The 11,833-nt window shown below is 30.1% G+C and overlaps 1 protein-coding gene across 1 annotated transcript; it reads left to right on the forward strand.

Annotated features, from left to right (window-relative positions):
* The first annotated feature begins 1,090 nt into the window (after positions 1-1,090).
* LOC111028973 (odorant receptor 43b-like) lies at positions 1,091-7,681 on the forward strand. Its single transcript, XM_022307774.1, has 5 exons — positions 1,091-1,777; positions 3,275-3,383; positions 3,860-3,964; positions 4,041-4,196; positions 6,982-7,681. The coding sequence occupies exons 1-5, from the start codon at positions 1,119-1,121 to the stop codon at positions 7,054-7,056; spliced, it is 1,104 nt and encodes a 367-aa protein (XP_022163466.1). The 5' UTR covers positions 1,091-1,118; the 3' UTR covers positions 7,057-7,681.
* Positions 7,682-11,833: the final 4,152 nt, after the last annotated feature.

Below are 11,833 nucleotides of genomic sequence, written 5' to 3' on the forward strand. Positions count from 1 at the left end.
TTAACATGTTTTTTTAAAACTTTTAATATTGACAATTGTCATACAAATACAGGGTGGGGCAATGGGTTCTGACGAATTTTAATCGTAGTTTATTATTCAAGTATTATAAACAAAGTAATGAAACATATTGTATTTTATTCAACATAAAGATTATTTCTAATTGCTGTCAACAAAAATCTTTACTTTTAAAAATTACATTACTTGAGTGGCCATTTTGTAAAAGTCGGCTATCCGTTTTTTCAAAGGTACTGTCTATAACTCTTTGTAGGATATGCAGATCGATGGCTGTAATTTCCCGTCTAATGTTTTCTTTTAACTCTAATAATGTATGCGGATTATTAGTGAATACTTTAGATTTCAAAATATAACGCCACAAAAATAAACCAGGTGGAGTCAAATCAGGAGAATGTTGAGGCCAGGTAATATCTCCATTATTACCCTCAATAAATGCCGTAACGACAAAAACGCGCTGATTGACAGGCCACCTGTCCGTGATTACTGGATACAGTAAAACTAGACACCATGAACTTTAATTTGGCGGTAAACTAGTTTATCTTATATACTTTAGTACCTCCCCACAGTTCTCTATAAATCGTCAGAACCCACTGCCCCACCCTGTACTATCTCCAATTCACTTGACGTGTGATTTGATATTAATAGGCGTAGCCATATAGAAAATTATAGGTATTTATTATTTGATTTTTTTTTTTCATGAAATTTATTGCGGTAAAAATCAACTAAATATTTATAAGAAATACCTATGTCACCCACCATGTTTCTACCTCTTATTTATTTTACCTCTTTTTAATTAAAATATTTTATTATAAATGTATAGTGTATTCACGTCATATTCCAACCCAATTTTAGGCACGGAAACCAAGACTATAAAAATGTTGATAAAATTATAGTTTTAATTTTGACACGCACAGACATTCTATATAATATATTTTTTTAGTTATTCCTGGCATTTTATTATTAAACACATTATACCTTATTTTTATTAATAATTGTATACATTAATATTATGTGTAGATTACAGAGTGTATATAAAGGCAAACATATAAAAAAGAAACCCTCACACCCTGTGGTACCTCATTGCAGTATAAAGGCTTACAGCAATGCCGCACATAGACACCATCAACATGTTCTTGCAAATGACCGGGTGCACCGACAATAAGAAAATGCTTTACTTGACGTACTTCGAATTTTTAATTACTTTTTACTATTTAATCGCTGCGTACATATCGATCTTGCATTTTGAAGAGAGCGTGACCATTCAACTGTTCACATTACTGTGCATGTTGATAGAATGCGTAATACTGCTGAACATCGTTTTTCGTCTTTACCATCAAAATCACATCCGCGAGATGCTCCAGTACTCGAGACGGAGCGGGATACCGGACAGTTACCAGTCGATAATAAACTTAATAACCAACTACCATCTGATAGCGTCCAACATGTTCGTGATTTTCCCGGCCACGTATACGATTCTCCACGATTCGGTACGCGTCGGAGATCCCTTCACATTTCCCTTCTTGGACGTATTACCGATACAGACCGGCAATCTAGCAATCTACGCTTGCAAATATATGGTATACGCAATATCAGTGTATATAGCACACATCGAACTCTGTTTCATAAACACAACGTTTATATATTACGTGGGCGTTTTGAAACAAAGGTTGGATACCATTGTGCAAACGATCCAAGAAGCTGTAGTAGACGATGACGAACAAAAATTTAAATATGCAATCATCAAACATCAAAAATTGCTAACGTAAGTAAGAAAATGTGTACGATAATATATTATACTGTATTAGCTGATCAATGATTTCATTTTGTCGTCGAATAAGCTATTTATTACCGTTAAATAATGACATAATATTAAAGGGACAATGCAAAAAAAAAAATTAAAACTTAAAATACAGACAAGTAATAAATAATAATAAATGGCTATATCTACCTCGGCGCATCCGAGTTGGGTCCCGAATACTAGGGGCTAATTGCAGGTAGTGTACTAGTTGGGTCCCGAATTATTATAGGTATTCCACTAGTTCCTGAATATTTTTACGTAAGTACTACACTATACTAATTTTTTCATTCCCATTTTAACAGACTTTCTATGATCTATTTAGACCACAGGTATGGTTAAAAATGTTTTTTACAGTTTTTTTTTAAATATTAAAGTATAAGTAATTGATAGTTAGTAAAAATATTATAATAATTTAAAATATTATACAATAATATTAATACAATTTTATTAAATTGAAAAGTAAATGAAAAGTACTTATACGTATATAATATGACTATTGGGATATTCGTAATAAAAAAAGACGTAAGTGGTTTTCGAGCATTCGTGTTATAATTTCAGTGTTATCGGTAATATCTGATAATTTTTGACATATCTTATAATAAACTATGTGGAACAGCGATAAATGCCGGTTAAACCTCTACGAGTTGGTTAGGTTAAAAAAAAACTGTAAACAACATTTTTAACCATAACTGTGGTCTAAATAGATCATAGACAGTCTGTTAAAATGGGAATGAAAATGTTAGTATAGTATAGTATTTACCGAAAAATATTCAGGAACTAGTGGAATACCTATAATAATTCGGGACCCAACTAGTATAGTACCTTTGAAAATCCGGGACCCAACTAGTATAGCGCCTTTTAAAATTCGGGACCCAACTCGGATGCAGCCATCTACCTACCTATGCATATTCTATATTCGTGATTTTGACGAAATTTGACGAATTTTGTTAATATTTTTATTTTTACATCAAACAATTGTACCAAGGCATGTATTCTCAATTTTAATATTTTTTAATTGACATAAGAACAATTTATCATAAATTATTTATGTGAGTTATTGTATTCAATTTTCAAGCTTCCTTAATCACGGACAAACATTTGATTTTATATAAATCGAAAATGAACTAAAAAATATTGAACATTTCATAAAATATATATTTTTTTTAGATATTATACAAAAATAGCACAAAAAATAAAATGATATTATCAAAAACTCGTTCTGAGTAAAAATTCCCGTTATTTTTTAATTTCTTATTGTCCTGAAAAGTACTGAGAATTTTTTTTCTTTTGTCCTCCCACAGTACCAACTAGATTAGGCATTTTTACTGTTCCCAGAGGTTCGTCAGACACAATAACCACATAAAATATACAAGCATGTTGAACCAATATATTATTCACTTAAAAACTAAAGAATAACCGTCTATGAAGGTGGATTAAGCACAGTAATTTTATTAATTTCAGATATTTTAATACAATGAAGATAGTATTTGCAAAACCGATATTACTGTCAATGTCATTCAATGCCATATATTTTGGTTTGACTACTTCTTTCGTGATTCAAGCCATTCGGGTGAATATTGATAAAATATAATATTCTTAGCTTATAAGTTATAAACAATTTTTTATATAATATTATTTTCTTAAAATTAAATTTATAAACATAAAACATGGAGTCCACACTCTTTAATAGTATTAGTAACTTTATATCTTGATTATGGAATCGGGACTATTTGGATTTTTGGTAAATTATAATAGACAGATTTTACTACATTAACCCCAGTGATTGAAATATTGAATTGGTAAAAAGCGAAAGGGAATGCAAAAATATTTTTTAAGTGATACTCCGTCCCGGGTGACACTCTAATTCAAGTATTGCCCAACCAGCCTCTTTAAGTTAATAAAACAAAAAACTTAAAAATATATACTGCATTAGGGGACCAATATATCTTAAATGTGAACATAAAAATATTTTTTTTTAAATAAATTACGTTAGTTAAATACCTGATGCATTAATAATAATTTAAATAAAATGATTACTGTTTTTAGGGTTATATTAATCAAGCAATATTATCAATATGTATAGCAAGTAGTGCAGCAGCTGTTATAAATATTACAATATATACTTTTTATGGAAGTGTACTTTTGGATTTAGTAAGTATAATATTTAAATAGTATGAATTTAAATGTAATTTTTGAAAAAATTGTAAATTTTAAAAATATTTTTTAGCAAGATGAAATACTACATGTTCTTTTTGATAATGCATATTTTTACGTAAACAAATCATTTAAAAGTTCTATTTTAATAATGATGACAAGAGTAACAATACCATTAAATTTTACCGTAGGGTACATTTTTACCATCAATTTAAATTTACTTCTAAAGGTAAGTGATGTATTATAAAATAGGTTACAACTTTATATGATAATATATTGATGTTTCTATGTAATCTAAAACGACAAATCACAAAATATGAATAGATTTGTATAAATTCTATGTACCCCTACCTATTGCATTTATATGGAATTCTATAAAAATTATAACAATTTATAAAATAGTTATAAAGAAAGTTAATGTTAGGGGTTATAATTAATTGCCAAGAGTAATAAATAATAATATAGGTAGGTATCTATCATTAGTACGTCTAATAGAAACACCTAATACATAGTGTAAAATTTATAAGTACCTACTTGTGAATATGCACAAGTCACAAATTGACAAAATCGAACAAATCTGATGGCGAAGACAAAGATAAATAGTTTTGCATATTCATTAACGATATTTTATAATTATTTATTTATTCATAAGCTGAAATATAGATTAGGAGATAAGACTGTGATTGTCGGTGCTACAAAAAGTAAATTTACTAAATTATATGTAATTAATGAATATAACGATACATAAACCTAAAATATTTGAATAAATAATATTTGGTCAAGACGAATAGCTTACCATAAATACCATAAATAATGAAAAATACTATTCTAAAACAGTATATTTCAAGCTTCATTAACTTTAAAATTGTATTTATAAATTTCATTTCATTATAATATTAAAGCGCTTAATATTACTTGGTGCAATGGTCAATATCACCAACAAAGTAACAAATTGAGTATATATTTTGTATACAACCAGTATTCGATAGTTCCATGGATTAAATTAGCATCTACTCTTGAATCTTGTGTATCATTATTCATTGTTTCATTGTTTTGCGATCGTGCCTTACGCCCCCAGCTCGCTTTCGTTCAAAGTTTCAGTTTCATATTTTGTACTACCCAATATTCTTTAATTTGTGTTTCTGTGTCCGGCTAACACTCGTTGTGTTCGCCGGACAAAATCCGTTGGATATTATTGTTTTAAGTCCTGAGTTACAACTACACCTTCCCGTTTTCAATTGCACGTGTTAACCGTCTGACGTTTTTCGTCCCCGTTTTTGGTAGACATTAGGGAATATTCGCCATACTTGCCGAGCAGCTGTCAGCTCTACGCCATATTTTGTGGTTTTTGCACTTTTCTGACAGTCATACGAGCTGTTTAACTTTGTTTTCATACTAGAATATTCGTCGTTTCTTTTTAACCGGTGTACAAATCTTACTAGAAACCTTGTATTGAACTCTCAAGCTTTTTTACAGAAAGAACATTTTACAATCGACATTAATTTAAAAAAAACTAATATAATAATGGAAAATGTCTTATTCTTATTAATAGCATAAAGTAAGTAAAAATATTTTGAAAATGTTATGGTGTATAGAATATAATAATTTAATCATTCACTAAAAATTGCATGTACTTACAGTCGTATTTTTAATGTTACACCAAAAATATTTTACATTAATTCTTTTTTGCTTTTCAACTGCGATTTTGGAAACTACTGAAGATCTTAAATTATGACCTCTGAATTCACAAACTAGATTCTAGAAGTTAAAAATTAATGATGTTGAAATTGATTATTTCAACCAATTATCTCATGTTCAGACAAAAAAACAAAGTTAAGAAAAACGCACACATCATTTGAGGGCTCTAGTTTCAAAGTGTACATCCTCTAAATTCACTAAATTTTCAGAAAACCAAAAAAACAAATAACTTCATCAATACATGTTTTTTCTCCATTCGGATTTTTTTAACCTTTTTATATAGTTATGCAAAGATGATTTACCAGTTTTTTGCTTAAAAAAACAAGATTTTGTCGTCGTTCTGACACAATTTTGTTTATAGATTGTACAGTATGAAACTAACAATAGGAAATTGCTCATTTTGAAAATAACTTTACTAAATAATAAATAGGTATTAAGAAACTAAAAATTAGCAGTCTTTATTCATTTTTTTTTTTTTAGTTTATAAGTTTACAAAAAAATGAAACATGTCAATTATTATTGATTATTGTTACTTTAAATATTCAATAGTAAATTTAATAATAAAACTCGTTAAAAATAAAAAGATTCATAAGTTAGTTAATATTTTAACGGACAAAAGACACAACGTGACGTTCATAACAGCGCACAGTCAACTGAAAATGTAATATTCTATAATAAAATATTATTGACAATGATCATTAAGACGTCATTATCGATAAGCGAAAACCCGTGCAAACGGTGTACAATGTATTTATAAATCTATTTTTATAGTAAAACTCATGAATTTTGTAAAATACATTCATCGCTTCACTCAGAATCTAAAAATTACGAAATCCGACTATTCTCTAGAACAGCGGTATTCAACCTTATTGAACTCATGACCCACTTTTTTAGGCTATTAGGCCTACATTTTTCACGACCCACGTAAGCTTTGTAGAAAAACAAAAAAAAAAGCTAAAATTAGTTAATACTTTGTAGTAGTACCTGAGTATAAGTATAATTCATGGGTCACTATAGTGAGTCAAATCCAAATTCAAATAATGAGCGATAAATGGTTGCAACAGGTCTTGCCCATTTATAGTGCTATTTAATATATGATTCTACTAATTACTATATTAGAATGTTTAATCTGTTGTGTACTATTTAGTATAAATTACAAAACACATACCTAACGACTGGTCATTCTTTTAAAGGTTTTTAGTGTACAAGAATCTAATACATAAAATATATAAATAATATTATAACAAAACTAAATTTAGTAACTGAGCCTACAATCTTGTGTATTATTTAAATTGCATTTAAATCTTTCATTTCAGATTGTAAAAATGTCATATACAGTGTTGAACGTGCTACTATCATCGGAAACTATAAAACCTCACAAGCTGTCATAATGGGGAAATAACATATACTTAGATAAGTTTGTATTTTTGTAAAATTTTTAATTTTTAATTGAATATATATTTATCACAGTTCTAAATAGTTATTAACAATATGTTATTACAGTTACCTAGGTATATAGTTACCGGTCTGCAGAAAAAAAGTCCCGATCATTGGAAAAGAAGGTCATACGTAGTACCTACGTACTCACTTAGTCACGTGATGCAAGTACCGAAATACTTATTCTTGTACAGTGATTGTACTTTGTATTTTATATTATTATTTGACGGAACTGCAGTTAAGTCAGTGTATTATATCACTCATATAATATGCAAAATTCACGGAATGTACATCAGCCATCTACTACATTACCTGTGCTAACTCCTAAGTCCTAATCCATCTCTTTTGATTCGACATTTGATATCCTAGACATTCGGACATTATCTAGTTCAAACTCACAATCATGATATAAATTTAATGAATTATTGTAATAAGTCACTATATAAGAATAACGAGTAATTAAATTATTTTTAATTATATAAGCTATTATAACTGTACTTACTATATTATTTACCTATCTACTGTTACTTTTTACTAGAATATAAGAAATTTAGAAATATGAATGTTTCTACTTTTAAAAGCTATCGACTAACAAATAACAATGATGTATATTATATTATTATACTATTATTTTTACAGTGGTACATAATTATACCTGCAAGGCTATACTATATGTATTAATTATTTACTTTTTCCCCTAGGTTCGTAAATCCTAACTACTGTTAATTGTTATGAAACCGTGGTTCCAACACAAATAAATTTAACGCACGATTAGTTATTAATAATATAGATTTTATTACTGGTTGTTAACTTCACTAAATGTACATAAGTATAAAAAAAACTCTGGTTAACATACGTTATGTATAATGCTCTGTTCTAAACACGACTGACTAACCTCCTCCCCGTGTGTCGGCCTGCGACCCAGCCGGACGCCGAATCGTCTAGTCAGCGGATTCCAGTCGGCGAGCCGTCGACCAACACACTATTACTACTGCTAATATTATATTATGTGACAACATAAATTGGGTTCACAACACTACCATAATATTATGGACGATTAATTATACATAATTACAATATATTTTAACTTTTGAGCTTTTTTTAAAAAAGGTATTTGTATAATAAATTATGATATCATGTTATAATTTATTCTAGTCAAGATTTAATTCATCATTAGCAAGTAGCATTAGAAGTTGTGCTTGGTGCAACAATTTCAACCAAATGAGTTTCGTGTAACTAAGTATTTTGAGTCTCAGGTCCAGTGTGACGAAACGCATTACCTGTTTTCCGAGAACTATGAGTCAAGTCAAGTCAAGTCGAGAATTACGAGTAAGACCCACGACAACCATTAGCCTTTTTATGTTAGTATAATCCGAAGGTAATAATTTAATAATTTATTGTTTAAAAGGCTAAAAAAACAAATTTCGTTACACTGAGTTTAGATGACAATTGCCAGGAAAACTTAAAAAAAAGTAATATATAGTAGCTACCCTTATCTAGATAGATAGATAGTAATAACATTTTTCTCAGCTTGTGAAAATAGCGTCGATATCGAAATTACCTTAATTATAAAATAATAATTGGAAAAAATTACAATAAATTAAATCTTAAGTATAAAGTGTATTATGAGTATTATATTAAGTGGACTATTAAAGGTATTGGGCATTTTATAAACATCTCAAGAAAATCTAAATCACGCATGGAATCATGGACATCAAATCATAAATCATTAAATACTAAACAGATATAAATTTTTCTGTATCCAGGTATTCTATAGGTATTCCATCACTGACATTGTAGCTAACTTATAGCGTTTTGATTTTATATAATTTCGAACCAATAAAAATACTTTTCTAACCTAACCGCTGCAGTATATAACACATTTACAGTGAAAACTATGTATTATGTACCTATGCATATTAAAAACAACAGTTTCAGACGAGTACTTCCGGCAGTAGTCAGTTCAATAATTGATGGTCGCACGATTATGATAAAATTAATCATTAAGATAATGTCAGCTCACTATTTGTTTTCTCCCTCTGGCCCACGCTCAACATAGCGAATTTATGTTTAGCAAAACCATCCCTGAATTGTTAATTTTTAAATTATTGTGAATCCACCTATTATCAAACTTTGTGCTAAAACATAACCTGTGTCTCTACGTTGACGTATTTCGTTCTCGATTTTTGAAAATATTTAAATTTGTATACAATTTATAAGCATTTTTAAATTGTAATAACTTTCACGCCCATAACTTTCGTCAAAGTAAAAAAAAATCATAAAATACCAATAATCAACCAACCCTGTCCTATTACCTACTTTTATTATTTTTTTATCACCTATTATCAAACTTTAATTTGAGAACATTACCTGTGTGTCTACGTTTATTGGTATTTTATGATTTTTTTTTACTTTGACGAAAGTTATGGGCGTGAAAGTTATTACAATTTAAAAATGCTTATAAATTGTATACAAATTTAAATATTTTTAGAGACACAGGTAATGTTCTCAAATTAAAGTTTGATAATAGGTGATAAAAAAATAATAAAAGTAGGTAATAGGACAGGGTTGGTTGATGGTTCATCCGCAGCTAAACTTACATTTGCTATGATGCACGTGGGTCACTGAGGGAGAGAAAATAAATCCTGTGTACTGAAATCCACTTAAGATTTAAGTGTAACTACCAGGTAATCTATATGTAATCAAAGCACGCTGACATAGTTATTTATTTATTTGACGCCATGTCACATTAATTGATGGACTGAACAATGTATAGCAAATATTATAGATATCTTAGTGAGGATGTGTATAAAACGAAATTTTAAATTATATGCAATCGCAGTCACATACAAATATGAAATAATACATTAAATTATAGCCCCCCGAAATCGAAACTTAATTCGAAATTGTATTATTGATATTATTTGTTTCAATAATTATCTGTTAATTTTTTTTCGAAAATTAGCTCATGTGGTCACGTGGTCATGACTGATCTGACGATAGAAACGGTCTCTCGCGTGCCGCGCTGACATAATAATAATAATAGTAATAATAATAATAGTTTTGTTTTCAAAGTATTTGCAAAAAATATTAATAGCGATGATATTTTAAATATCTTTGCTGATAAAAACAGATATTTGTTATTAAAATATTTTAATTAATTGTTAATTATTTTTAAATATATTATGTTATTTTTTTTTTTTATTATAACAAACATTTATATTTGTATTAGTAATATTATATACTTATGTATAGGAAGGGGCTGCGGGGGCGAAGCCCCTGCGAGTCACTTTACATTTGATTGTTGTAGCCCCTCAAAAAATTTAACCAAATGTCCGCCCATGACTTGAGGTCAGTTCGGCTGTTTTCAAACTCTGACGTCTCGATCGAAACTCGCGCCGGGACGCACTCGATGTCAGCCGAAGTAAGCCGTACTGCGACGTCCGGCTTCGCGGCTTGATTGCTGCACGTTCGCGTCGGCCGGCCGAACAAGCAGCGGCGACGAGTCGAACGGCGTATCGATCTTGACTTTGGCGTCAACGGTAGTGTCATTACTGCGGTGTCGTCCAACGAAATATGATAACGGAGTTTTCGGTCTGGCATAATTTTCCACAACCGTGTCGATCGGGCCATGACAACCGGGGCTGTTATTTGCATCGAGTCGTCGCCGGCAGACGGTAAACCGATAAGAGCCGGCTCTTGCTTCGGGGCCGCAGACCCGATTTCGGATGCACCGCCCTCAGAAGCCTTGTGCGTTGACATTGGACTTCATGTCCACGTGGACATCGAAGCGGCAAATCACCGCGACTTGCCAACACGATTTCGCAAATCGGCCAGTTTTTCTTAGCTCGTCGAAAACTCGGTACATCGCGATCGATTCAGCATACAGGGAGCGAAACTCGACTTCTGCAGCAGACGATGTATTCTGTACTGCGAAATTCGACATGATCATAGATATGCACAATACTAATATATTACTATTATTAAATTCAAGGAAAGTGCGTTGTAACTTTAAGAATAATGTAATGAATTATATTCGTATAGTGTTCTTTGTAACCATACTATACAGAAATAATATTATCATACTGTGACACGATTTCAAACACTTTGTATATAGCTGCGCATAGCAACAATATTTTAAAAACCTTTGACTCGGGAATGAATTATATTAGTTTATAAATTATTATTAAATGTTAATTTTAAATTTATAGTAGTATGTGCTCTGAGGAATTTAACAACTTAAGAAAGTTCACTCTGCGACTGGTTAAATTCTCTATGAGTAAGGTACAGCCGAAAAACTTAGGTGCGTTCTTAAACTGGTAAAGCATTCTATGTGTAGGGTGGTTATGCCCATATGAGGTGGTCGTTAATATGAAAGGTTAGGACCCACAACTTCGTCACTAAGAAGAGAAAAAATAAAATAAGTATTGGCATCAACATGGCAAGAGTAATATAACTTTTTCACAAGTTATGTTATTAGGCCAACTAAGTTAATCTATTAAAGTTAATCTATTAAAGTTTTATGTGGCCATAGTTTATAGGTAGAGTGGCAGAATATTGGTATACCATAAATTACCAATACAATTTACAAATTACGAAACATTAGCTATGTTTAAATTACATATCATATTTTACCCATTTACAAGTAGTTTATTTATTTTAATAGTATTAACAGCCTAAATATTTTTTATAGTTGTGAGTTATTTATTATATTAGAATTTTGTGGAAACA

The sequence above is a fragment of the Myzus persicae genome, unplaced genomic scaffold (genome assembly GCF_001856785.1).
Source record: "Myzus persicae strain clone G006 unplaced genomic scaffold, MPER_G0061.0, whole genome shotgun sequence".
Classification (NCBI taxonomy): domain Eukaryota; kingdom Metazoa; phylum Arthropoda; class Insecta; order Hemiptera; family Aphididae; genus Myzus; species Myzus persicae.